This window comes from Plasmodium gallinaceum (assembly GCF_900005855.1).
Source record: "Plasmodium gallinaceum strain 8A genome assembly, contig: PGAL8A_v1_87, whole genome shotgun sequence".
Taxonomy (NCBI): domain Eukaryota; phylum Apicomplexa; class Aconoidasida; order Haemosporida; family Plasmodiidae; genus Plasmodium; species Plasmodium gallinaceum.
This window is the reverse complement of record NW_021628251.1, coordinates 119,623-147,608: the sequence shown is the minus strand read 5'-3', so window position 1 is coordinate 147,608 and position 27,986 is coordinate 119,623. Positions and strand designations below refer to the sequence as shown.

The window sequence follows — 27,986 nt, the reverse complement described above, 5'->3', positions numbered from 1 at the left end:
TTTTTTTTTTTTTTTTTTTTTTTTTTTTTTTTTTTTATAAATATTTATATTTATATTTATATAATTTTAATTTTAATTTTGTAACAGATTTCAATCTCAAAGGAAAAAAAAAATTCAATGAGCTATTTTATTTATAACTTAGATCTGTTAAAGAAAATAAATTAACAGACTAAATATATATATATATATATATATATATATATATATTTATATCATTTTTATATGAATACACCTTTTCAGAATTATTTACGATGATTATTATGAAAATGAATTTTTAAAAGCTCTATATTTTTATAGTGTATAAAGAAAAATTTAATATATTAAGTCTAACATATATATATATATACATATATACATATATATATATATATTATTATAGGAAATTCAAAAAAAAAAAAGAGATGTTGAATATTTAATAAGTTTTAAATCAAAAAAAAAATTAAAAAATTTTATTAATAAAAAAGAAATTAATTTGAAGGAAAAAAATTTTATATTATGGGATTTTACAAATTTGTCTTATGTAATAATATTAAATAAAAAAAAAAAAAAAAAAAAAAAAACATATTTATTTAAAAAAAAAAAAAAAAAAAAAGTAATAGAATAATTAAAATGTATTCATATGTATAGAATGATCTAATTAAGTTTTTAAATATGAATTCTACAAATCATGACAAAAATGTTGAAGTAGAAATTATCTTGGATAATACAATTAAAGATATAAGTAATAAAAAAAAAATAAGAAAAATGAATTTTTTTTTAATAATATTAAAAAGTTTGCAACTTATTTTATCTATTTTTTTTTTTTTAAAAAAGATGAACTAAGATATTATGAAGTTAAAATCTATAAATCTAAGGACTATACATTTTATATAAATATTAAAAAAATTATAGAAAATAAGATAAAAAAAATAATAATTCTTAAAATATTTGTTATAATAGTATAATATAAAAAAAATTAAAAAAGTAAATAAAATAAGATAAATTTTATTTTATTTTTTTTTCTTCTAAAATTTTCGCATTATTCAGTTTTCACTTGTTATACTATTTTACTTTACATGTGAATTGAATATTTTATTATTTCCTATTGAAAGCATTTTAAAAAAATTAAAACTTATGAAGTATGTTGTATATATATAAAAGAGATATATTGTATTTTTGAATATTATTAAATCTAAAATTTCATGTATCTATATGTTCCTTTTTTTAATATCTCTTAGTCTACTCAATTTTTTTTTTTTTTTTTTTTTTGTAGAGCTAACCCAATATTAGCACTTGAAATGCAAGAAGAACTGTTAAATCATGAGTTGAAACATATTTTAAGTAACTCAAAATTAAAAAGGTAAACATAAAAAAAAAAAAAAAAATCATATTTCTTTGTTTACATAAATAAAAAATAAGGTATTTATATTTCATTTATTTAAATTATTTTAAATTAGAGAAGATAAAAAGACAATAATGTATTCATATGATTTTATATATATGTACATCTTATTATTATTTTATTTTATTTTTTTTTTTAAAATAATTTTAGAAAAAGTATAAAAGAGAATTATGAAATATTGAAAATGGAAGAAAATTTAATGAAATTAGGTACATTAATGTTATTAGGTATAAACATTTAAAATTATATATATATTCATTTTTTGTTTAATTCATTTTAAAATTTTTTCATTCATTATTTTTAGTTACAACTTGACGCTTTTAGAAAAAAAAAAATATGTATACCTCTTATTAGAATAATTATTTTCATTTTTTTTTTTTTTTTGAAAAAATATTAAGGTTTTGGAGAAGCAGGAGCTAAAATTATTTCTAAAAATATCAATGAACAAGAAAATATTAACCTATTAGTAAATGGAGAAATAGTCTATTCAGTTTTTGCATTTTGCGATATAAGAAACTTTACTGAAATCACAGAAATATTAAAAGAAAAGGTAAATATATATTTATTTTTTTTTTTTTTTTATAGATATGAGAACCATTTTTTTTTTCATTTTTAAATTATTTATTTTATATTTAACATTTATTATTTGCATAGATAATGATATTTATTAATTTAATTGCTGAAATTATTCATGAGTGTTGTGATTTTTATGGTGGTTCAATTAATAAAAATATAGGAGATGCATTTTTACTAGTATGGAAATGTAAAAAAAACAAATATACATATGAGGAAAAAAAATGTTATAACTCAAAAAACAGTAAAATAGAAAATAAAGATTTTTCAGAAAAGGAAGATGTAAAAAGAATATGTGATTTAGCTTTTTTGTCTACAATACAAACATTAATTAAACTTCAGCAGGTAAACAATACTTCATTTATTTTATTAAAAATTATAATATATATGAACATACATACTTTTTATTCATTTTTTTTTTTTTTTTTATAACCAAGTCAGAAAAAATAAATCTATTTTTAAAAAACGAAAAAATTGATAATCTAGTTAATAAAAATATTTTAGAGTTAAGTTTTGGTTTACATTTTGGATGGGCTATTGAAGGAGCAATTGGAAGTAGTTATAAAATTGATTTAACATATTTATCAGAAAATGTAAATATAGCTAGTAGATTACAAGATATTTCAAAAATATACAAAAGTCATATTATTATATCAGGAGATTTTTATGATAATATGTCAGACAATTTTAAAGTTAACAATTCTTCTATTCAATAAAATTTAATATGAATTTATATATATATATATATATATATATATATTTACATATATAATTTTTTTTTTCTGTAAAATAAAGAAATTATTGAGAAAAATAGATAGAGCTAAACTAAAAGGATGCAAAAATCCTTTAAATTTATTTACATTTGATTTATTCTTAAATAAAGTTAAAATAAAACACACATATAAAATATATAAAATATATAAAATAAAAACTAATAAAAAAAAAAATAAATAAATATTATATACTATATTATAGATAAAGAAAAAAACAGATGTGTATAAGTTTAATGAAGAATTAAATTTCAAAGTAAAAATACAAAAGGTAATTAAATTTTATAAATACATTTTTTTTTTTGTATAAAACAAAAATATAAATATAATTAAAATAAAATTATTTTAGATACTAGATGATATTAAAAAAAAAACAGATAGGAGAATAAGAAAAAAGGAAATATTAAATCTAAATTATAATGTAATTCCAATAAGAAAACTTTTTTTTCTTTAAAATAAAATTTTATATATCTCTATAATATTCTAAATGTAATATATATGATTTAGTAATTCTTTTATTTTTTTATAAATATTTAAACATTTTTAGATTTACGAAGAATATATAAAAAATAAAGATATAAAATCAATAAAAGTAGATTTTCCTAATGAATATTTAAATGTATTTGAAGATGCATTAGAATTGTATTTAAATGGTAATTGGAATGAATCAAGAAAAAATTTAGAATATTTAAAAAAAAATTATTTTTTTGAAGATAACATTGCAACTCAATTGTTGAATTTTATGAATTTGACAAATTTCACTACTCCTCAAGATTGGTGTGGATATAGAAAATTTTTACAAAAATCATAATTATAATTTTTTTTTTTAAAAAAATTTTAATAAAAGGAATATTTTAGTTAATAAAAATATCTAATTTTTAAAAGTTAAAGTTTAATTATATATATATATATAAAAGTAATATTTCTAAAAAAATGCATATTAAAAATAAATTTATTAAATTATTTTAAAAAAAAAAAAAAAGAAAACAAAAATGAATCAAATAACAATAATAGTAATATAAATTTATATGTGTATATTTTCAACTAATTTCATTTAAGCTTTCTACGTATTCATATGCTTTTTGTTGCACTAGTTTTTGACTATACAAATTTCCATGATTTTTTTCAAATAGAAGCCATTTTGTAAAAATCATTTTCATGATTCTTGGCTTATATTTAATTGAGATAAATCGTTCAAATATATTTCTAATAAATTCTGTGTCATTCTTATTTAATTTAATTTTTTCTTTTTTTTCATTTCTTGTTAATGAATTAATATGAATATCTAAATATGTAAACCAAATATCTGATCTTTTTGGGTATTCCTGAATTAATTTTTCAAAGTATGTTTTTCCTCTTTCTTTATTAGAATATTTATATTCAAAACGTGCAGCACTTATAATCATACTTAAATGTTTTCTTTTTTCCAAAGAGTACAATGATTTTAATAGAATAGCATGAGCATATTCTTCATCCTTAAATGTATTATGTAAAATTTCTAAATAACATGACCATATTTTCTTAGAATATTTAAATTTTTTGATAGCTTCCTCACAAATTTCTTTTAATTGAATTAATTTATTATTTACTTTTAAGATGTTGATCATGTGTAAATAAATAGATTTTTCATTATTACATAATAATGCTCTTTTAAATACATCATATAAATTATCTCCATAAACACATTCCATATTTAAATAACATAAATAAATATTTAATTTTTCTTCAACTTCTTGTATGTCTATAGTTTTTAAAGCTCTTTCAGCTATTTTTCTTGCATCATCTAAATTATTTTTTTGTAAATAGTATGCTATATAACTTATCCAAATAGCACTATTATTTTTTTTTGATACTAATAATTTCTCATAGTCAAAAGGATTAACATTATTATTATTATTATTATTATTATTATTATTATTATTATTATTTATAATAATATTATTATAACTATTATTATTTTTTTTATCTTTAATTTCTTTATCATATAAATTATTATCAAATGTATCATTACATTTTTTATATGTTTCTTCATTATTCTTTAATTTTTTAGAAGATTTATTATTATTATTAGTTGGATTAATTTTCTGCCTCTTTTCCTGATCGTTTTTTTTTGTTATTTCTGCATATAAACTTAAATGTTTTCCTTTATGAAGATCTTTTGTAATAGACATTCCTTCAACTTTTTTTTTTTTTAAGAATTTAAAGTTTTCATCATTCGTTTCCTTGTTTTTATTTATTTTATTTTTCATGGTTTTTTTTTCTTCATCTACATCATTCATTGAGTGAGTTTTTTTTCTATCTTTGTTTTTCTTTTCATTTTTCTTTATATCATATTTATTTTTTTTAGTATTCACATTTACTTCTTTATTTTTATCACTATTATAATAATTTTTAATTTCAATTGCATTTTTCTCTTTATGGTTATTATCTTCTATCACACTACCACAGTTCCAGTCTTTTTCTGCTTGTTTTGTTACTGTGTTTTCATTTTTAAATTTTTTTTTTTTTTTTTTACTTATTTCCTTATTCTTAATACTAATTTTTTTTTTTTTATGCTCTGTTCTTTTTTCTCCTTTATTTTTTTCTACAGTAACGCATTTTGAACTGTTTTTTTCTAAGCCACCATATTTTATCTGTTTTTTTTTTTTCAGATTTACTAATTTTGTGTTATTTAGCTTATCTTCATTACTTTCATTTAATTTATTATTATAAATGTTTGACTTTTTTTTTTTTATATTCATTTTTCTATTTTTAATTACAATGATGTTTTGATGAATTATTATGAAAAAATATCATTATTATATGACTATTCTTTTAAATTTTTTTCTCTATAAAATATTGTTTGAATACTTAAGAAATTATTAAAAAAAAAAAGAAATTATACTTTAATATTTTAAAATAAAAATAACATCTAAATTTTAAATGAATCACAGATTAATTCATATAAAAAACAAAAAAATTTTAAAAGTGTATTAAAATATCCGCAAATTTTTTTTATAATTTTTATTATTCTGTATTGTTCATTTTATTTTATTTTTATTTTATTTTTTTTTTTTTTAATTATAAAAATATTTTTAATAATAAAATTAAGAATGTCATTATTTATTGTTTTTTTTTTTTTTTTTTATTTCTTTATATACATTTTAATTGTTTAAAATATATAATGATTATAAACATTTAATTCTTTTTATTTTTCATAAAGAAATGAAAACTGATTTCTTTATAACTCTGTATTATTTTAAAGTTAAAATATTTATAATATAATTTTTTCTTGTTTATAAATATATATTGAATATGAATTTATTTGTATGTAACATTTATGCTTATAACCATAAATTTTTTACCCAATAAAAATAAGTTGCATTTATTAGAATTTTTTTAAGAAAATATCATTATATTATTTTAGATATAGTAACATACCTTTTTTAGGAGTTTATACTTTTTTTTAATTTTTTAAAGTTTCATATAAATAAAAATAATGTTTTTTTCCAAATAATTAAAAAATATATATTTGTAAAATAAATGAATAACAAAAAAGGATATATAAAATATATATTTAAAATGAAAAAAAAATAAATCTTTATATATGTATTAAAAAAAAATAAACTATGAATTTATTTAGGATCTCAAATAACTATGAAGATAATGTAAAAAAAATTAAAAAAAAAAAAAAATTCATTACATATGCATATACTATTATTCCATATGTTAATGTTTTACTAAACAAAAGGAACTTCTATTTGTGTTCTTTTATATATATTTTTAAAGAAAATTATTAAAAAAAATTAGACCAAATAAATAAAATTTTTTGACATTGCTTAGAAAAAGAATTTTCCTACATGATATTTATTGCAATAATATGTATTCTTTCCCAATTCATATTTTTAAAAATGTTATATTATCTATAAATAATAATATATATAAAAAAATTTTTTTTTTTTTAAATATTATTATGTTCTAATCAGATTACTAAAATTTTTATTATTTTTTTAAAAGAATGACACTTATATTTAAAAAAAATACATGAATACAAAAAGGAAAATTAAATAAAAACCAAATTCTTCTATCTTCTGTAGTTATTTTTATCAACTCTAAATGGTACAATTTAATTTTATTTTACTTTAAAATTATTTATTATTAATATATTATCTGAATAAATTAAATAAAAATTCTTTTACTATATAAAAAAAAAAAAAAAAAAAAAAAAAGCATTAGTATACTTTTCTAAATATTTTTAATTCAACATCCTTTTTATAAATTATCTTTAATGTATATTTATAAAAAGAGATTAATTATCTAATTAATGTGGTTATTACATTGTTAATTTATTTATCACATACAATAAGCTTTAATGACTATTTTGGGTTCCTTATTAACATTGGTATTATTTCAATATTTTTCATCTGCAATTTTATAAAATATTTATTTTAAATTCCATTATATATTAATTAAATCCGTTCAAAATTTTAAAACAAACTATTAGACTATATTACTTTTTTTTTATTCTTTTTTTTTTTTTTTTTTTTTTTTTTTTTTTTTTTTTTCTATATTTCTTCATACTTCTTGGTTACTTTTTTAATTTCTTACAAAATATCTAAATAATTTATTTAATTAGTAATATAATAACCTTTTATTTTATTGCTAATAAGATATTTACTTATATTATTAATATATGTTATACATTATTTTCACTATCATTTTTAAATAACTTTGACTTATATTCTTTGAATTGTTTTAATTGATCACTGCGAATCTTTTTTTGGGAAATATACTTTATATTATGTACTCGAAATAAATTATTTTGTGTTCTAAATACACAAGGAATTGCAACTTTAGCTGCTGCTTTTTTTAAAACTTTATAAACAGGATCATCAAAACCTAATGCATTAAATGGACTAATAGTAGGAATATGAAAAATAGTTTTCCCAGAAGGCACTCTTGCAACAAAATGATCAATTACTCCTTTTCCTTGCCCCATTTTTGTTCCATCTGGTTTTTTTGTTACACTATAAGTAGCATGAACGTCAACAAAGTATTCTTTTTTTTTTCCTAAATACTTACGTATAATTTGCCTCATTTCTGCTAATTTCTCTCCTTTTATTCTTTTAGGACAAGCACTAATTAACGATTTTCCAATTTTTATATCAGGAGCATTTAACGGAATTATTCTCCCTTTTGGGGCTTTTAATCGAACAGGCAAAGGACTTTTATAAATTACAGGAGGCATATTTTACTAATAAAAAATATATTATTATATATATATATATATATATATTTTTTAAATGACAATTTTAAAACATTACTATTTTAATAGATCAACATATAAGTAAAAAAATATATATTTCATTAAATACAAATTTGATGACAGAATTAAAAATTATTTTATTTTTTTAAAAAAAAAAAAAAAAAAAAAAAAGAAGTTTTTCATTTCTCTTTTTAACTAGTTAATATCCAATATATTCAATATTTTTTTATATCAAGTCTTCATAACCTTTATAATTGTATTTTCTCATATTTCATCTAATTCACTATTTTACTTAAAATTAATGATACTTTTTTAAAATACATAAAAAAAAGAAATAAAAAATCTTCTTTTTTTTCATTTCAATTCATAAAACTTTAAAATAAAATCATTACAAATTTACTTACAAAATCTAATTTTCAATAATATTCGTTATTATATATTGTAATAACAAATATTTATGTACTATTTATGATAAATTCATTTTATATTCTTTTGGTGAATTATTAATTTTAATATCATTTTAATATCTATAATTTTTAAAACATACAAATTTAAAAATTTTTTTTTTTTTTAAACATAAATTATATTAAAATAAATTTTTCATCGATTTTATGTGCACATTTATTTACAAATAAGAAAAAATTTTAAAAGAAAACAGTTTCTTCTTATTTAATTTTACAAACCGTATTAATTTTTTTCTATTATGAATAACACAATTTCATTATATAATTTAAGTTTTTCCAATAATTTTTTATTAGATGTTTATTTCTATTTTTTTAAATTATGATATTACTGTATAAAAAAAATATTGCTCCAACGTAGTAAAATCCATATACTCACAAATAAAAATTATTTATATGAAAATACTTAATAAATTAAAGCCAATATAGTTAAAAAAAAAAAAAAGAAAAAAACACAAAAAAATTAAACAAAAATTTATGTATTAAAAAGTTGATAATAGATTTCAATAATAATGTGTTATTATAAAATATTTAAAAAATATTCACCTTCATTTCTTCTAAGTATGTTTTATTTTTATCATATATTTAAATTAACAAGAGCAAGAACAATTACATTCCTCGGTTTGTACCCCTGTTTCAGTATGACATGAAGAATAACATTCTGTTGCACCATTTTCTGAACCTTCTGTTCCAGAACCTTCAGTTCCCGAACCTTCTGTTCCTGAACCTTCTGTTCCTGAACCCTCTGTTTCTGAACCCTCTGTTTCTGAACCTTCTGTTCCTGAACCCTCTGTTTCTGAACCCTCTGTTCCCGAACCTTCGGTTCCGGAACCTTCTGTTCCTGCTCCAGAACCTGAATTATCTTCAATTGGTAAATCGTTGCATTTTCTTGAACGAGAAATTTTTTTATTTACATTCATGCTTTTTCTCTTACTATTAGATCCCAAGCTAGCATTTCTGTATTTCATTGAAAAACCTGTTTTATTTTTGCAGTTACATTCACATTCACAAAAGTTTTCTGGTAGACACTTTATACAATCCTTTTCTGTTTTTTCTCGTGAAAAAATTTCTAAAGCTGAAACATTTTTTACTTTATGTTGGTTATGAGGATGCGCAACAGAACTTTTTCTTGAAATATTTCTTACTCCTTTACCATAGATAAATGCGCAAAAGAGAGATACAAAAATAATAAAAATTTTTTTCATTTTTACTGATATATATTAAAGTATATTATATGTAGAAATAAAGACGAAATAGGTAGAATTAAAAAAAAAATTAAATTCAAAAAAAACTATTTTACATAGAAAAATAAGTAAATATATTAAAAGGGGAAAAATAAAAAATTTACTTATAGATAGATCTTGAATTTTGATATAATACAAATAAAACAAAAAAAAAAAAAGTAAAAAATTAAAAATGAAATAAAAAAAAAATTGAAAATTAAAATAAATTCAAAACAAAAATAAAAATGAAATTAAAAATAAATATAAATTTATAATAGAAAAAGATAATGAAAGATCTAGCATTTTTCATAGATTTTTTCTACAAATTATTTTTTCCCTTATAAAAAGCTTTTTTTCTTCTTTTTTTATCAAAAAGCTATTTCTTTTTTTTTTTTTTTTTTTTTAAAAAAAGCTGATTTTCTTTTTTTTTTTAAGAAAAAAGCTATTTTTTTTTTTTTCCTTAAAAAAAGCTGATTTTCTTTTTTTTTTAAATTCAGAAAACTTATATAGCCATAAATGTTAGACATTTTATGTTTTTTTTTTTATAAATTTTTAAATAAATTATCTTTAAAAAAGAAAAATAATTAAAGTAATTTTTCATATACATTACAAATTCATATAGAACCTTATGAAAACTTTAGACTTGTAAATAGATATAAGCAAAAATTATGTAGCTTTATAATAGAACTGATTTGTCCATAAATTTTTATTGAGTATAATATGTTTACAAATTAAAAATTCTAGTCTATAATACATTTGGCAATTTAATTTTTTTTTTTTCGCCATCTTTTTTTTAGATATAGCTTGCTATATAAAAAGTTATTTGTGACATTGCATTTATATAATACTCTGATTAATATACACATTAGTATTTATTCTCCTAGTATGTTTTCAATAAACGTATAGATTGCTTCATTGAGATGATACATTATTTTAAGAACTTCAATGATTATAAAAAGATTTACGTTCCATAACATTTTGGAAGTATTTAATAATTTGAACTACAAATTATTGTTATAGCTTTTTTTTTATAAAAATAATAATAAACTATAATATGCATAAAAATGAAAAAATAATAAAAGTATTAACAACATAAGAAGACATGACTTTAATTTAAATATCTTTTATGTAATAAAAAATTTCTTAATATACTTACGTTCAATTATAATATATTGATAAAATTTTAATTTCTTGCATTTAAAAAAATCAAAGTAACTCTTAATTAGTTGTCTTCTTTTGTTGAATTCATTGATATTTTCTTTTTAATATATAATTATGTATTATATGAATTATAAAATAATTTTAATATATGACAAAAGTATAAAAGGATACACAACTTTTGATTTACGTAAAAACTTCTTTTAAGGTAAAAATTTTAAATCATGCTAAGAAGAAATATGTAAATAAAAAATAGTACTTTTATGTATTTTAATGTTTAACTTTATCCTTGCTATCAAAAATTTTTATAATTTTTAGTTCATTTTAATTAATTTTATGACTCGTTTATATGTGATATATATATAACATCGTTCTTTTTAATAAATATATAGCATAAAAAAAAAAAAAAAGAAAAGCAAAAATGTTCTCATAATCTCTCATTATAAAAAAGAGAAAAAAGTAATAATAATATATATTGCAAATATTGCTTTTTCAGTTTATTAATGAAAATACTGAATAAATTAAGAATTTAAACTTTTTCTTGCTTAGTATATATATTTATAAAATTTTCTTTAATATGATTAATTATAAAAATATAATACATGAAAAATAATAACAAGTTTTCAAATCTTTTAATTTTTTATATAATTTTTTTTTTTAGATAATATATATATTATTTAATATATATATGTATATTTTCTAACTTTTATTACTTCTAACTAAAGTTTTTATTATTTTGATTTATTAATACTTTTACAAGTTTTTCATAATCTATTTGTTCTTTTAATTGTTTCAACAACAACACAAAAATGTCTTTTCTTTAGCTTTTTTTATTACAGGCTCCATATATTGAACAGTGTAATTTTTTAGTAGAAAATGTGGATGATACTAAAAAGAAAAAAGAATTTATCATGTATTTTTTTACATTATAAAATATATATATATAATATTATTTTATTTACTTTTGGTGCCGAAAATAAGTTTTTATCAAAACTTAAATTAGATGAATCTCTCATAAATTTTTTTTCATTTTCATTTGATATCAACACACTCGTATTTTGGTCAGTGAAGCTGTCATTATTTTTTTCATTTAATTCATTTGAGTTTATTAAGTCATTATTATCATTTTTTTCTTCACATTTTACAGTAACTGCTTCATTTAATTCTTCTATTGTTTCATTTTTTTTTTTTGAATTATTTTCCATTTTTTCTATTTAACTTTTACTTTTATAAACTCTATATTTAATTTTTTTTTTTTTTTTTTCTGCATATATTTTTATAATATTGTCAATTTAATGATATTAATAAAATTTACATATTTTTTTATTTTTTCAATAGAAAAAAAAAAAAAATTAAGAAAAACTTATAAATTTTTATTTACGTCTGGAATTATAAAACTAAAAATGATGTAAATATATCAATTAAAGGTTTCTTTAAAAAAAATATTGAATTTTATAATTATAATCATTATTGTTTTTTATAATTTTAATACGTACGTACATAAATTAAGAAAAGACGTATGTACAATATTTTTTTTTTTCATATTTTGAGCTTTTTTTAATAATTCTTAAACATAAAATAGGAGATAATACTTTGCGTTAATTTTATGTATTGTCATACATTTGATAGAATAAAAATGCTACAAATACTAAAGTAAAGAAATTAAATGAAAAAAAAATATATAATTTTTATTAAGGGAAATTATCAGTAATATGTGGAAAATAGATCTTGCTACATTTGTTATAATATTTTTAATTGTGCAAAAAAATTTGACGAATTATATTTTTAGCTCGATAAAACTAACAAATTTCATGAATGAAATATCATCCTATCTTTTTTACTAAAAATAGTGTTAAGATGTATGTATATCTTCTTTAAAAATATTTTCCATTTATGCTTTTTATGTATATAAAAATTATATGAAGTTTATATGAGTGGTGAACTTATGGAAAATAAACATACACTTTTTTTTTTTTTTTTTCCAAATAAGAATCAGTAGCATTAGTTCGAAATAGCTTTTATACAATTATGAAATTACATAATGATAAAGCGTGTTTATAATATCTTAAGAAAAAGCCTTTTTTTGTAATTTTTAACAAGCCTCTTTAAACGAATATCAAAAAAAAAAAAAAATAAAAATAATTAAAATAAAATATTATGTTATAAAAATTCACATTATGCTTTTTATCCTTACATAAATATTTGTAAAACATTCCTAATGAGTAGAATTTATTATAATAACTAATGTAATATATATAAAAAAAATATTTTACTTTTTAATTTTTTGCTCTAAATAAAAAAATTTCCTTATATGGAAGTTTTTTTACCTTCATATTTTAATATCATTATTTTCTTTTTTACTTTAGAATTTTTTAATTATAAAATATTAGTATTAATTTTGAAGGTTAGTACTTTTATTTACATTTCTATAATACTTTTTTTTTTTTTATCCAAAAAATTAAGTATCTAAAAATGTTTCTTAATATAAGGTGATTAAATGAAATATAACTATTTTCATACAATTTCCCATTTTTTGGATGCTAAATAGTAAAATGAATTTATGAATGCAAAAAATATAAATATTTTCATATTAATTAAAGAATGCTTTTTTTTTTTTTTTTACTTATTATTTTCATTTCTCGTTTTTTATTAATTTACTATCTGAAAATATTTATAAAAATTCATATCTCTTTTTATAATGGTAATAAAATTTTATTCATAATGAAGTATTTTGTTTTTATCTTAATATATGAGAACATAATAACTATGATATAGAACAATAAAATATGCTCAAACAATTACATTTAAAAAAATATCTTTAAAATTATAAAATTTAAAATATCTCAAAAACTTTACGTGTTTTAATATTTAAAATTTTAATCTGAATCTTAAAATTTTTTTTTTTCTTTTTAGAATAAAATCATTATTTAATTAATTTTTCTTTAAAAATAATTATTTTAAATTTAATATTAAAATTAAAATAAAATTTGAAAATTTTAAAGGTTAAGATTTTTACATAATTTTATTTATTAAATAATGAAAAAAAAAAAAATGAGCAATAATTCAAACTAATTTAATAAAATTTGTAAAAAAAAATTAATTTGAATTTCATTTATTTAATTAACACGATTTTTTAAATTAATAAAACAATAAAAATTTTAATATAACAAATAACTTTTGTTGTCAAGTAATAAAGTATTTCTTTATTTTATATCAATCTATTTTTGTATTTAATTCAATTTTTAATTTTTTTTCAAATTGTTTTTTTATTTTAATTTAATTTATATTTAAAATAATATTATTTAAAAATATATTTGTGAAATAAAAATATAAACTTAATATTTCTTATTTAAAAAATAATGTCGCAAATAAGAAGTGAACCACAAGTTGAAGTTCCCGCTGGTGATTATAAAAAAGGAGCAAAAATTTTTAAAGCGAAATGTGCTCAATGTCATACAATAAATAAAGGTAGATAAAAGACATTATATATATTTTTTTGAGGAAATGTAGATGTTTATTATTCCCTTATTTAAATTAAAATAGCATTTGCTTTTTTTTTTTTTTTTTTTTTTTGTAACAATTATTTAATTTTTTTCAATGTTATATGAAATATACTTATTTTTTATATATATATAATTATGTTCTTTTTTTTTTACATATACAATTATGCATATATGTGAACTTATATATATAAATATATGTATATTTTTTTTTTTTTTTTGTGTGCAAAAGGGGGAGCTGTTAAACAAGGTCCCAATTTACACGGGTTTTATGGTCGAAAATCAGGAGAATCTGATTTTCCATATTCCGATGCAAATAAAAATTCAGGTATTATTTGGTCTGATAAGCATTTATTTGAATATTTACTTAACCCCAAATTATACATTCCTGGAACTAAGATGGTTTTTGCTGGTATAAAAAAAGAAAAAGAAAGAGCAGACTTAGTTGAATACCTCAAGAAGGCTTCATCAGAATAAAATAAAATTCACGTAATAACAATGTATTAAGCAAAGATGGAAAAGAATTTTTCATTTTAATGCTTTTTTTTTTTTTTTTTTTTTTTTATTAATATTATATGAAATTATACAAAAGAAACAATATAATGGGTTATTAAATATGAATAATTTACAAAGTAGACCTAAACAAAAAAAAAAAAAAAAAAAAAAAAAAGTATACTGTGTAGTGCTATTTTAAAATATTTTTAAATATCATATAATATGTAAGAAAACCCTTAATATATTCCGTTATATATCTTATTAAAAAGTTTAAAAAGAAATATCCTTTAATATTCTTTTTAAATAATAAAGAAATAAACACAAAAATGAAAAAAAATTTTACTATAAATAAATATCTTTAAATAATTATTTAAAAAAAATTATATATATATATATATATATATATGAAATATAAATAGAACTTATGCTTTGTAAAAAATAAATAAAAAAAAATATTTTTCTTGAAGTTTCAATTTTTAAAATATATATTTTAAATTATTTTATTCTTTTTAACAAATACATTTTTTTTATAAATATAAATTTAATAACTTATATATTTGATAACAATTATTATAAACATTTTTATTTCTTTTTAGAAGTAGAGAATATATTTTAATAAAAATATAATATTACTTTATATATAAGATTGTAAAGTTTATTTGTAATAAATTGAAATAAAGTTATAATTTTTTTTAATTTTTTCTATACCTTTAATAATAATATACATTAAAGGTATTCTTATAGTGTAACTTTCGTTACTTATTCAAAAAAAAAAAAAAAAAAAAAAATGTGAATTTTATAAAACTTTCATGTTATTAATTTATGAAATGTAGACAAATAATTTTTTAAAATTTAGATTATTACATTTCGAAGGTTTATCAACAAATCTTCTATTCGCAAAATAAGTAAAACTCATTATTTATAATATTTAAAAATTGTCTTCGTAGGTATTTTATAAAAAAAAATTTTAAGATATATTTTTTTATATTTCCGTATTCTAGTATATTACTGACTGTTTAATGTAGCTATTAAAGTTATTTAAAAAAAGTAATAAATTTTTAATTTATATTACCTATATTTTTTTTTTTTTTACTTTCATTTATTTAAAAAAAAAAAATTTTCTCTACATTTAAATTTTGAAAAATGTCTTGTTAATTTGAAATTTATGTCTCTTTGTTATATTACTATCTTATTTTAAAATAGCATTATATCTCTTTATTTTTAATATATGAGTGTCTTGTACTTTATTTCTTTTATATATGAAATAGTAACATATGTTTTTGAACTTTTTATTGATATAATTTTATTAAATATATTTTAAAATATAAAATTTTTAATTAAAACAAAAATTAATAATTTCTTTTAATTTTATATAATTCATAACATACATATATACCCCAAAGTAACATTTAAAAAAAAATAGAAACAATAAAATTGAAAACAAAATATTTTTTTTTAAAATAAATTTTCACTTATATATAGTAAATCAATTTCTCTTAGGATACATATTATTTTTCTAATACTATTATAACTTGAATATATATTTGTATACATACTTCAAAAATACTTTAATATTTTATATATGATGGTTAAAAAACATAATCAAAGTTGATAGGCTCTTATATTCAAAACATCCAATTGTATTTAAAATATTTTTTAGAAATAAAAAAAATATTCAAACCATATTGTAATAATAAAGAAAATTATAATAATTCTTCTAATAAATATAATTGTTGCAGGATTTTTGATAGGACATATTAAATTATTATTTTTAAAGTAATCTTAAGATTTTTCTAATAATATATAACAATATCTTATATAAAATGAATTATATGAAAAATATGTACGTAAAATATTTAACTGATATAATATATGTAAAAATATATATTAAGAGAATTATTTGCTCCACTTATCCAATAATGATGAATACATTACATTTTTATATTATTATGATTTATGTTTGTCCATTACTAATATTATTCTATCAATTTAAAATTTTCTTAAACAAAATCTATTTATTCACATTGAGATAATATAAAGTATATTTAAGTAATACTATTATACTACAATTTAAATTAAATAACAATAAATTAAATTTTATTAAAATATATATTGTGTAATTTAAAATTCATGTTATGTTTTTTATGATTTTATAAAACTTGTTTGGCTTTTATATATATATGTCTAGAAATTATTGTTCAATTGAAATTAAATTTGTAATATGCAAATTTCTTAATAACTTTAATATATGTTCAATTTTGTTTTCTTCACATCTATGAAAAAAATAAAAAAAAAAAATGTGTATAAAATTTATGATATTACGTCATTTAACTATAAAATAAAAATTTTTTAAAATAAAAATAACAAAAAATGTGTGAAATATTTTTATTAAAATAATATATAAAAATAAAAACATGAAATATAATTAAGATAAAATATTGTTCTTATGTATATTATTATATATACTAAAATATAAATTATGAAAATGTTCACATAATATATGTATAGTATGCTAAAAATAAAATTTTTGTAAGAGTTACTTTTTTTCTCCGTAGTTCATAATTACGTAGAGATCAACAAATTTTTCACAATTAATGTCAATAATTTGAATTTTTTCTTTGCTATCAAAATTATATATATCTATTTCTTTAATAAAATTAACAATCTTATCAGAAATATTACTAATTAGTTCTCTAGAATTATTATAATCCTCATTATATAATTCTTTCGGAACTAGATGTGGGCATGTATTAACAATATATTTTTGAACACTTTTGTACAAAATTTTATCTGAAATCAATTTCATAAAGTATTTTTCATAAATATCTTTAAATGCATCATCCCTTTTTAAGCAAAAATTATGGTATAAATGTTTATCTATATTTTTAGAATACTCTAATTCCTTTTTTATTACTACGAAAGTTTCAAATTTCGTTATTAGTTCATCTTTACCTAAAACTTTCATTTTGTTTATAAAAGTTTATTAAAAAAAAAAAAAAGTCTTAATTTCTTCCGAAAATAATAATTTTCTCTACTTATAAAGAATACATAAAATAAAAAAATTAAAAAAAAATATATTTTTTTTTCCTTATTTTTACACTACACTTTTTACCTATATTTCCATTTATATTTATTTTTTTCTTTTAATTTTTCCCTTTATATTATTATTTTCATAAATGCATGGAATAAATATTATTTAATAATTTTTATCTCATTTCTTCTTTATTTTAATTTTTTTTTTTAATTTAAAAAGAAAAATAAAATTTAAAAAAAAAAGGTGGTTTTCATATAAAACAGAATATTTATAAAAATCAAACTAATTTTAATTTATAATATTCTATTAATTTTTATAGAAAAAAAAATTAATATAACATACCTATTTATGTGTAAGTGTTAGAAAGTTAAAGATGCTTATATAGGTTTTTTTTTTTTTTTTTTTTTTGAATTAAAAATTAAGTTTCTTTTTCAAAATGCATGATAAAAAAAAACTGATACATTAATTAAATGCTAAAAACTTTTTTTCAGTTATCTTTTTAAAACTACATTTTGTATTTTAACATATTATCTCATTTTTATATATAAATATTTTAATACAAATATATTTTTTAGTATCTTGAAAAAATTTAAGCTTTATCAAAAATATATATTTTGATAAAAAAAAAAAAAGAAACATTTTTTTATTTTTTTTTTTTTTCAAGAAATTGATGACAACATATATTTAAAAAAAAAAAAAAAAAAAAAAAATTTTCTCATTTTTTTTTAATTTTTATTTATTTATACACGAATCTCTTATATATATAAATACCTACATTTTCCGTATTTTTATTTTTTGAAAAATAAGACAAAATGGTTTTAATAAAAGTTCAAAATAATCAAGGAAAAAGTATTAATGAAAATTCTTTTTCTCCATTTTATTTTATTTTATATGGTGACATTCAATATGGAATGTTAAGATCAGACATTGGATGGTTTGAAGAAAGGATTTTATTAAAAAAAGCTATAGAAAAAACAAATAAATTAAAACCACCATTTGTAATAGCAATGGGTGATTTATCCAATGCAAATCCTTCAACTGAAGCACAAAATGAACAATATAATGATCTTAAAGAAGATTTTAAACTATTAAACAAATCTATTGATTTATATGTATTTTGTGGAAATCACGATGTAGGTAATTCACCAACTTGTGAAACTATTAAGAAATATGAAGATGTGTGGGGAGATGGATATTATAGTTTTATTTACAATAATTGTGGCTTTATAATTTTAAATTCATCCATTTTATATGATGATACATATGTTAAAAGTCTAAGAGACAAACAATTAGAATGGTTAGAAGAAACATTAAAAAAAATGCAATCATTAAATCTTAAGTATAAATTTATATTTATGCATCATCCACTTATGTATGATAATATAGACGAAGATGAAAATATTGGATTAATTTATGTGGATAAAATCCGATTGTATGTAGATAAAAATCGTTTTCATATAAAAAAAGAAACAAGATTAATTATCTATGAGTTAATGAAAAAATATAATGTCAATCATATTTTTTGTGCTCACTTACATTTTAATAAAGAAGGTAATATTGATTCAAATATAAAACAAATAGTCATTTCTGCTGTTGGTATGCAAGTGAGAGATGATAAATCAGGAATTCTTATCGTACAAGTTAATGAAAAGAATGTTGATTACAAATATTATCCTTTTGATTATATTCCAAATATGATATCTAATTGATACAATATTTAAAATTTATTTTTTATTTTAACTTTATTATGTATATATATATATATAAATATATATATTTTTTTGTTTGTATCTTTTTATAATATAAATATATTTTTTAATATAGTTTAAATTCATTTTTGTTTTTCAATTTTATTTCATCATTTAATTTAATATATATTTATTATTAAGTAAATGAGCATCTATATATATATATTTATAAATTGATTTCTAATATTTTTAAATAGGATTAATATTATTATATTCTTTTTATATATAAAATATATTTTAAATAAAATTGATTAAAAAGTAATATTTTTAAAGAAAAAAATTGTATATTAATATATGAGCTTGAGAAAATCTTTTTTTTTTTTTTTTTTTTTTTTTTTTTTAAATACCAATTGAACATTTTGTGTGTGCTTTGCATTATTTTTAACAAATATAAAATAATGATATCTTTTAAATTTTTTCTTTTTAATATTATAGAAAAAGAATTATAAGAAAAATATACAAACTATGGAAATTTAAAATATATAACGCAAATAATATAGTTTTTTATTCATTTATACAATGATAAATCAACTAGGACTGAATGAAAAAAAAATAAAAAAAAAAATAGACATATATATTTAGATACATAAATTCCTGTGTGTGCTCAAATTAAGTTATTTATATTTTGCTTGTATGCTTATTTATTTATTTATTTATTATTTTTTTTAATACCTTTGCAAACAATAATATTCATAAATAAAGAGAACTTTCATTAAATACATTAATTCCTCATGGCTATCAATACTTTATTAGAGAATGTAAAATATAAAAAAAAAATATATTAATATGTTAATATTAAAATATAGAACAAAATATATGTAAACTAAAGGTATTTTTGCTTTTTTTTTCTTTATATTTTTAATACTATTATTATTTTTTCAGGAAAATAAAAGATTTAAAAAAATAAATGAAAAGCTTTTATATTTATTGAATAAATATAGATATGCATATTTGAAATCTCTTGAGCTTATAAACTTTTATGAAATAATAATTAAAAAAAACTTTTATGATAATAAAGATAAAGATTTGTTTGATACCTACAAAAAAAAAAGACAATGTGAATATATTTTTGAAGAGGAAATATTATTAAGAAAAAAATTTAAAAATAACCTAATTAATAATAAAATATCTATTGATATTATACCATATAAAAATACAACAAATATCTTAAAAGAAAAAGATGTAGCTAATAAAAATGAAATAAATATTGAAGATAAAAAAAAAGATGATAAATGTATAGCGTCATTTTTGAATGATGGTATAAACGAAAAAAATAAATCTGATTATATAAATTTAGGTGCTTTAGATTTCAGTGCATATAAGGAAGATTCAGAAGGATGTATTAAGTATTTTGAAAAAGAAAAGAACAAAATAAATAGTGATAGAATAAACAGAGAAGACATTAATAACTCATTAAAGTCCGTATATAACTATGAATTAAAAAGAAAGCCATTATATAATCAGAGCACATATTTAAAACATAGTAATATAAAAAACTCACATATAACAACTTTATCCTCCATGAATAAAAGTATATATATAGATAAATATTCTAAAATAAATAATAATAAAAAGGTGAATATGATAAATAAAAGTGTGTATCAAAATACATTAAACCAAAAAATTTTAAAAAGTGATCTTAACAGAAGTATATTTGTTTCTAATAGTAGACACCCATCCAAATTAAATAAAAATATTTGTACTGATTCTAAAAATTTATATAACAAAAATATAAATATAAATGAAAAATCTTCTTCAACAGTTAAAAATACTCTAATAAATAAAAATAAAAACAGTGAATATGTTGTTAATAAGAAAATGAATATAAACAAATCAAATAATTTACAAAATAGTATATATATGAGAAAATTAAATACTACTAATATTTCAAATCATAGTTTTTATGTAAATAAAAATCCAATAACCAAAAGTATTTACAGAAGCAATACCAACATAAATAATAAAAAAAAGGAATATAAAGAAAATTTGACCGAAAATAAAGATGGTAGTATAAATATGAAATATAGAATTGGTGAAAATAATAACAAAAATTCAAATGAAGATATATCACTAGACAACATTGGTTTAAATGATAAAAATAAAAAAGAAATTAAAAATATTTCTACTGGGGAACAAACAAATATAGAAATTAATAAGGGAAGATATTGCGAATTCTCCACAAAAAATTCAGGAGGTATTTATTCGCATATCCCATTAGAATTGAAAAATATAGAAGATTTAATAGAAAATGATCACATGAATAAAAATTCTGAAACAGAAGTAAATTCATGCAATATTGTTGCATTAAAAAATATTGAAGACTTACATAAATCAATGTCTACAAATGAAGAAAAAAGTAAAAAAGCAGATTGTTATTTAAAGGAAGAACATCCATCTAATGAAAAAAAAAATAATTCATTAGATATATGTTTCCATGTAGAAAAAGAAAAGATAGCAGTAGACAATTTGCATAATGAATTACAAAATGAAGAAAATGTAAATGAAGAAAAAACATGTGAAGTATTAAATTATCAAAGTAATTGTTCCATTTACAATTTAAATAATAAGGAAAAATATTTAACATGTGAAGATAAAACACAAACAAATAGGTTAGAACATATAAATATTAAAAAAGAATTACTTGAATATAATGATAATAAAAATAGGAAAAATTTAATAAAATTTTCTGTTGATAGAAATGAAGATGAAAACAATTATTTACTTAATAATGATAATGATTCTAAAGAAAGTTTTGAAGATACAAAAAAGGCAGATATTAGAAGCAAACCCAAACATTACTGTCAGAAAGAAGAAAGTAACCACACATCAAATAACGAAAGAGAAAAGGAATCACATAAAATACCAAATTCTTTTAATATATTAGAGAATAATAATAGCCATAACAGTATTATTAATACTGAAAATATTACTTCAAACAATGATGTAATGAATAATAATAATTTGATTTTGAAAAATGAAAAAGGTACTAATTTTAATATAGAAAAGGAAGATAGTAAAGATAAAGTTAATGTTATTAATGAAAATGCGACCAATACAGAAACTAACATAGATAAAAATGACCAAATTGATAACATAAAAAAGTTTAATAACAAGATGCCAGTAAATTTTAAAAACATTATTTTAAACATTAATGAAGAAATTAAAAATAAATTACACAATTCTGATGAAAATGATAACTTGTTAATAAAAAATATTAATAATAAACAACCAATCTCTAAAGGGCATCCCTTTCCATCATCTCTTAGAAAAAATTTATTATTGCCATTTGATAAAGAAGTAAAAGTTATAAATAACAACAGAGCTAATTTACATATAGAAATGAATTTTAACTTTGAATATATAACACTTGATACAATAGACTTAGATAAAGCTATGAATGAAGGCATACACAATTATAAAAAAATAGAAGAAAGTTATATTGAATCTGGAGAGCATATAAAGGATATATTTATATATAATGATTTAATGGAAAAAGAGAAAAAAACATTATCTTTTTGTAACTTAGATGATAAAGAAGGAATGAATGAAAAAAATCAAGTTCTTTTTAAGTCGTCTAATCAAATAAAAAGCGAAATAACAAAGTCTATAGGAATTTCCATATTTCAATATATAAATACATCTATTCATCCATCAAAATCCTTAGTAAGTGATGAAAAGCTTGAAATATGGTTTACAAAAAAAAAAAGAGAGAAAAATGATAAGAAAAATTTGATGGAATCTAATTCATCACAATTATTGTTATTTAAAAATAATAAAAGGAGAATAAGTACAATGGGTTTTTTTTGTCAACCATTAATTATAATGTTAAGTTCTTTAAAAAGGCAAAGTGCATATAACAGTTTAAAAAAAATTATTACATCCTTAATATTATGTACATGCGATTCTGCCTCTCTAGAAAAAATCCTACACACATTACCTGAAGAAAGTAGTAAAAATTATACGTTATGGAAAGAAACAATAAATAAATTATACATACATGTAGGAGGAATGAAAAATGAGATTATTAAAAAATTTTTAGAAGTAAAAAAAGAAGATTCAGATGGTAATAATGATGATTATGATGATGATGATGATAATGATGATACTTGTGTATTAAATGAAAAAAATAAATATGAAAATTTGAATTTAAAAACATATGATTTTATGAAAGGGATAAATCATTATGATAACTGTTTAAATAATTCTTTTTCTTCAACAAATACTACTTCTACTTATTCAAAAAAAAAATATATGGTAGAGGATTCTAATATTTATGAAGATGAAGAATTTTGCCTATTTATTTGCACTATAAGCAACGTTCATAGAAGACTCAGATATTTATTACTTGTAGATAATTTTGATTTTATATATGAAGATCTTTTAAAACATATAAAAAATAAATTGAATAGTATTGAACTAATAGTAAATAAGCATGTTTTATTAAAACAATTATTTTGCAATATTTTATACTTGTGTAATTGGTTAAACGAACCGAAAATATATAAATGGTTCCAATGGAATAGTGTGGTAAAAAAATTAGAAAAACTTTATGGATATTCAGACAATGGGAAGATATCAAGAGATAGATGTATAATGCTTCTTTTAGCCGAACATACTGGTGAAATATTTACTGAAAAAGAATTGAATAACCTCAAAAAAGTAAGCAAGTTCCACATAAAAGACCTCTATGACAAATCTATTGACTTTATTAATTCTTATTTAGAATTAAAAAATCAAATGAATACTGAAGAATTTAAAAAAAATTGTTGTATTAGAATAGATGAAGAGAGTATTTTTTCTGAAGATAAATTTTTAGAAAAGATTAAACTGTTTGTAGAAAAAAATTATAAAAAAATGCTATTTATTATATGGAATATAGTTCTTCTAATAAAGCAATATTTAGTACTTATCATATGGCTAGGAGACATCAAACCTTTTTATCCTCTTTTTAGTCATATAGATGAAAATAGAAAAATAAAGTATTCTAACGATTTATTTATAAATATTGCACTTTTTTTTGAATCATACAACAAATATATTCATGTTATAAAAAAAAAAAATGAAATTAAAGTAAACAGGAAAAGTGCATTATTAAAAAATACTGATGATTGCTTTTTATCATCGGATTTTTTTTCATCAAAGGTTGAAAAACCTGTTTTAAATATAAAAAATAATTTAAATAATAACTTTTACAGCTATATGGATGATAATATTACTGATGATAATAGCAAGAAAAAATACTATGAGGATAAAGAGAAGAATAATTCCTTAAAACCAATAAATAACGAAACTAAAAAAAGGAAATCACTTACAAATACAGTTGATTATGCGTGTAAAATAAAAAGGAAAAGTTTAGAACACGAAAAAAAGAAATTTATTAAAAAGGAAAGTTTGGAAAATATTTGTGAAGTAGAATTTGAATTATCAGATTAATAGAATTATTTTGATTTTTGTTTTAACATTATTAATATTTTTGCTTTAACTATATATAATAAATTTCTTATTCTCTTTTTTTTTCTTTTTTCTTCGTCAAAAAACATTTTAAAACTATTTTATTTTATTACCTTAATATTACCTTAAAATTTTATAAGTTATTATTCTTAATACTTTTAATATATTTTTTTTTAGATACTAATTTTCATTAACTATAGGCTTATATATATATATATATTTTAAATATCATATAAGACCTATTACTACAATTTTTTTTGGACTACCTATTTATTGTATTCTTCTTATTATTTCAATTATTTTTAAGTATATTGAATATTTTAGTTTATTAATTTATATGATTATATATTTTGCTATTAAATAACTACTATTAAAAAAGATGGAATTTTATAGTTCCCTTTTTTTTTAATCCTTAGAGAAATAAAGTTGAGACAAAAAAGAATAATAAATAAAAAAAAAATTTCTTTAAAACCTTTTTTTCCATTTTTAATTTATATTGTCTTATAAATTATTCAAAAAGTGTAACTTAGTATTTTAAAAACTATTTTATATAAAAATAAAGATTTAGATTGTATTAAGAATTAAAAATACTAAAAGTACTGAATTTTTACAGTTAGTACATTCTATTACTTAAAAATGAATGTGTATTCCTTATTATTTAAATATTACACTTTCATTACTGACATTTTTTTTTTTTTTTTTAGTATAACAAGAATGTAGGATTTAAAAAAAAAAAAAAAAAAAAAAAAAAAAAATAATTACAAAAATTGTTTAGTTTTATATTCCTTTTAAATTAAGATCTTTTAATTTTGCATGATCAAAAACCACTTCAATTCATATAATTAAATTATTATTATTGTAACTCTTTTTTTATATATATTATTTTTTTATTTTGTTAAATATATTTATTTTTTTTTAACAAAATATTATTTTTTCTTTTTTTCTTTTTTTATATCAATTTATATAATTTTATTTTTATATCTTCTTATTATACATTATTTCTCTTTTGGTATTTTGATTAATTAAATTTTATTTTGATATGTATCCACATATTATTTTCCTTTTTTATAATAGCTTTTTTTTTTTTCGTAATTATATTTTATTTTTATTATATTTTATTACTGTATCCTCATTTTACTATTAAAAATATATTTATTAAAAGTATGTTATATATTAATGTTCTAATGCATATGTTTAGAACAAAAATAGCAACAAATAAATAAATATAAAAAATATTTTTTTAATCTTTGTTCTTTCTTAATAAATTTATAAATATAATTTTACTTAAATTTTTTTTTTTTTTGTGTTTGATTTAAAGTAGTTTGTATTATAAATTATTTTTTTCTTTCAATGACTACTCTTTATTTACACACTTTAAAAGAATATTTTTTGAGTTCCCAAAACAAGGGTTATATTGAGGCTTACTTAATTAACCCGAAGTTATCAAAATGGGATTTTGTAATTTGTTTATTGATGTTTGTTTTTATAACTATATTAAGATTTTTATTTTCAGGAGTTAATAAGGTGATGGTAAGAAATGATAATATCCTATATAAACTAGCAAAGAATTCATTATTAGATAAAATAAATAAAAAGTGGAATGTTGCTAAAGAAGGTCAATTATATAAATGGAAAGAAAATTTTTGGTTTGTAATATGGCATATTTTTTCTTTTTCATATAATTTTATTTTATTGTTATATATGTCTGGATACTTTGATAATAAAAATGGGTGGATAAAAATGATGATAAAAGAACCAACAGGAAAATGGTTTTTTTTAGTAACAGAAGAAGAATTTCGTGAAAATAAAAGAGGATGGCCATTTATGTATACAAATAATTATGTATACTATTTTTATATTTTGCAAATATCTTACTGGTCATCTTGTCTTTTTTATTTAAATTATGAAATAAAAAGAAAAGATTTTTATATTTTTGTTTTACATCACATTTCTACCATCATTTTGTTAATATATTCTCATGTACTTAATTTTTGGAGAGTTGGATTACTAATTCTCCTAATTCATGATATAGTTGATATAACTCTTTATTCTTCAAAGTTGTTAAATTACTCAAATTTAAAAAGTAGAATACTTCTTCCTTTATTTTATATATTATTTGTCTTATCTTATTTTTTTTTTCGTATATTTTTATATTTTTATTATATTGTCCTTCCTTTGAGTAATATGAAAATAATTAAAACTTATACTGATGGTTTTATATCATCACATTTTGATGTTCCAGGTGGTGTAGTTTTAATTGTTTTTTTATGGGCATTAATGGTATTATAATAACATGAATATTTTCAAAGTTTTATTTTTTTTCTATTTCCTTTTTCATCTTTTTTTTTTTTTTTTCGTTTTCGGAATTTTTTTTTTTTTTTTTTCAGTTTATGCATTGTTACTGGTTTTACTTAATCTTAAGGATGAGTCGTGTTTTTATAGTTAAAACAGGTAATAATATAAAATTATAAAAAAATAAAAAAAAAAAAAAGTAGAATAAATATTTATATCTCTTAACTTTTATACACTTTTTTTTTTCGATTGAAGTGAAAAATGAAAAAATTACAGATATAAGAAGTGACAATGAAGATGATAACGCCTCCACTATAGAAAGCATAAAAAAGGAAAATTAATGTTAATGTTTTTTAGTTAAAAAAATACACATTTAAATGTGGATTCCCTTTCATAACACTCTTTTTTTTTTTTTTTAATTAAATTAATTAAATACACCATTTTTTTTTTTTTATTTTTATTGATTAAATATTTATATATGTGGAAATTAATATAACTTTTTTAAATATTACTTTTTATTTCTCTTATATTCGAAAATAAAAAAAGTATACATTTGTTTTTCATAATTTTATTTTTTAGCTTTTTCTTTTATATGTTAATTGAGCTTATGTAGGCAACAACAAGATATTACATTTTACAATAAAAAAAAAAAAAA

The 27,986-nt window shown here is 17.6% G+C and overlaps 10 protein-coding genes across 10 annotated transcripts in view; 5 read left to right on the top strand and 5 right to left on the bottom strand.

Moving 5' to 3' along the window:
* The window catches only part of PGAL8A_00276400 (adenylyl cyclase alpha, putative), a gene marked incomplete at both ends in the record, with an annotated part of 5,419 nt that extends 1,884 nt beyond the window's left edge, over positions 1-3,535 (top strand). The window contains 15 exons of the mRNA XM_028671753.1: positions 90-146; positions 241-298; positions 386-541; positions 628-721; positions 814-938; positions 1,027-1,118; positions 1,253-1,339; positions 1,532-1,608; positions 1,780-1,931; positions 2,036-2,299; positions 2,392-2,646; positions 2,750-2,836; positions 2,930-2,995; positions 3,074-3,145; positions 3,272-3,535. Coding sequence (XP_028528375.1) covers positions 90-146; positions 241-298; positions 386-541; positions 628-721; positions 814-938; positions 1,027-1,118; positions 1,253-1,339; positions 1,532-1,608; positions 1,780-1,931; positions 2,036-2,299; positions 2,392-2,646; positions 2,750-2,836; positions 2,930-2,995; positions 3,074-3,145; positions 3,272-3,535 — 1,906 coding nt within the window. The remainder of the gene's footprint in view (positions 1-89; positions 147-240; positions 299-385; positions 542-627; positions 722-813; positions 939-1,026; positions 1,119-1,252; positions 1,340-1,531; positions 1,609-1,779; positions 1,932-2,035; positions 2,300-2,391; positions 2,647-2,749; positions 2,837-2,929; positions 2,996-3,073; positions 3,146-3,271) is intronic.
* Positions 3,536-3,764: 229 nt separating this feature from the next.
* PGAL8A_00276300 (rRNA biogenesis protein RRP5, putative) lies at positions 3,765-5,465 on the bottom strand (the record flags this gene model as incomplete). The annotated part of the gene is made up of 1 exon (XM_028671752.1): positions 3,765-5,465. The coding sequence occupies one exon, from the start codon at positions 5,463-5,465 to the stop codon at positions 3,765-3,767; it is 1,701 nt and encodes a 566-aa protein (XP_028528374.1).
* A 1,934-nt stretch (positions 5,466-7,399) lies between these two features.
* PGAL8A_00276200 (mitochondrial ribosomal protein L16 precursor, putative) lies at positions 7,400-7,951 on the bottom strand (the record flags this gene model as incomplete). The annotated part of the gene is made up of 1 exon (XM_028671751.1): positions 7,400-7,951. The coding sequence occupies one exon, from the start codon at positions 7,949-7,951 to the stop codon at positions 7,400-7,402; it is 552 nt and encodes a 183-aa protein (XP_028528373.1).
* Positions 7,952-9,020: 1,069 nt separating this feature from the next.
* Positions 9,021-9,635, bottom strand: SOAP (secreted ookinete adhesive protein, putative; the record flags this gene model as incomplete). Its single annotated transcript, XM_028671750.1, has 1 exon — positions 9,021-9,635. One exon carries the CDS (start codon positions 9,633-9,635, stop codon positions 9,021-9,023), a length of 615 nt encoding a protein of 204 aa, XP_028528372.1.
* Positions 9,636-11,603: 1,968 nt separating this feature from the next.
* On the bottom strand, positions 11,604-12,016 carry PGAL8A_00276000 (conserved Plasmodium protein, unknown function; the record flags this gene model as incomplete). The annotated part of the gene is made up of 2 exons (XM_028671749.1): positions 11,604-11,699; positions 11,774-12,016. The coding sequence occupies 2 exons, from the start codon at positions 12,014-12,016 to the stop codon at positions 11,604-11,606; spliced, it is 339 nt and encodes a 112-aa protein (XP_028528371.1).
* A 2,154-nt stretch (positions 12,017-14,170) lies between these two features.
* Positions 14,171-14,788, top strand: PGAL8A_00275900 (cytochrome c, putative; the record flags this gene model as incomplete). The annotated part of the gene is made up of 2 exons (XM_028671748.1): positions 14,171-14,279; positions 14,544-14,788. 2 exons carry the CDS (start codon positions 14,171-14,173, stop codon positions 14,786-14,788), a joined length of 354 nt encoding a protein of 117 aa, XP_028528370.1.
* A 2,209-nt stretch (positions 14,789-16,997) lies between these two features.
* Positions 16,998-17,771, bottom strand: RPB4 (DNA-directed RNA polymerase II subunit RPB4, putative; the record flags this gene model as incomplete). The annotated part of the gene is made up of 2 exons (XM_028671747.1): positions 16,998-17,079; positions 17,347-17,771. 2 exons carry the CDS (start codon positions 17,769-17,771, stop codon positions 16,998-17,000), a joined length of 507 nt encoding a protein of 168 aa, XP_028528369.1.
* An 881-nt stretch (positions 17,772-18,652) lies between these two features.
* CPPED1 (serine/threonine protein phosphatase CPPED1, putative) lies at positions 18,653-19,549 on the top strand (the record flags this gene model as incomplete). Its single annotated transcript, XM_028671746.1, has 1 exon — positions 18,653-19,549. The coding sequence occupies one exon, from the start codon at positions 18,653-18,655 to the stop codon at positions 19,547-19,549; it is 897 nt and encodes a 298-aa protein (XP_028528368.1).
* Positions 19,550-20,319: 770 nt separating this feature from the next.
* On the top strand, positions 20,320-25,021 carry MISFIT (nuclear formin-like protein, putative; the record flags this gene model as incomplete). Its single annotated transcript, XM_028671745.1, has 2 exons — positions 20,320-20,346; positions 20,471-25,021. 2 exons carry the CDS (start codon positions 20,320-20,322, stop codon positions 25,019-25,021), a joined length of 4,578 nt encoding a protein of 1,525 aa, XP_028528367.1.
* A 1,368-nt stretch (positions 25,022-26,389) lies between these two features.
* On the top strand, positions 26,390-27,672 carry TRAM (translocation associated membrane protein, putative; the record flags this gene model as incomplete). Its single annotated transcript, XM_028671744.1, has 3 exons — positions 26,390-27,319; positions 27,427-27,490; positions 27,587-27,672. 3 exons carry the CDS (start codon positions 26,390-26,392, stop codon positions 27,670-27,672), a joined length of 1,080 nt encoding a protein of 359 aa, XP_028528366.1.
* Between the last annotated feature and the right edge of the window lie 314 nt (positions 27,673-27,986).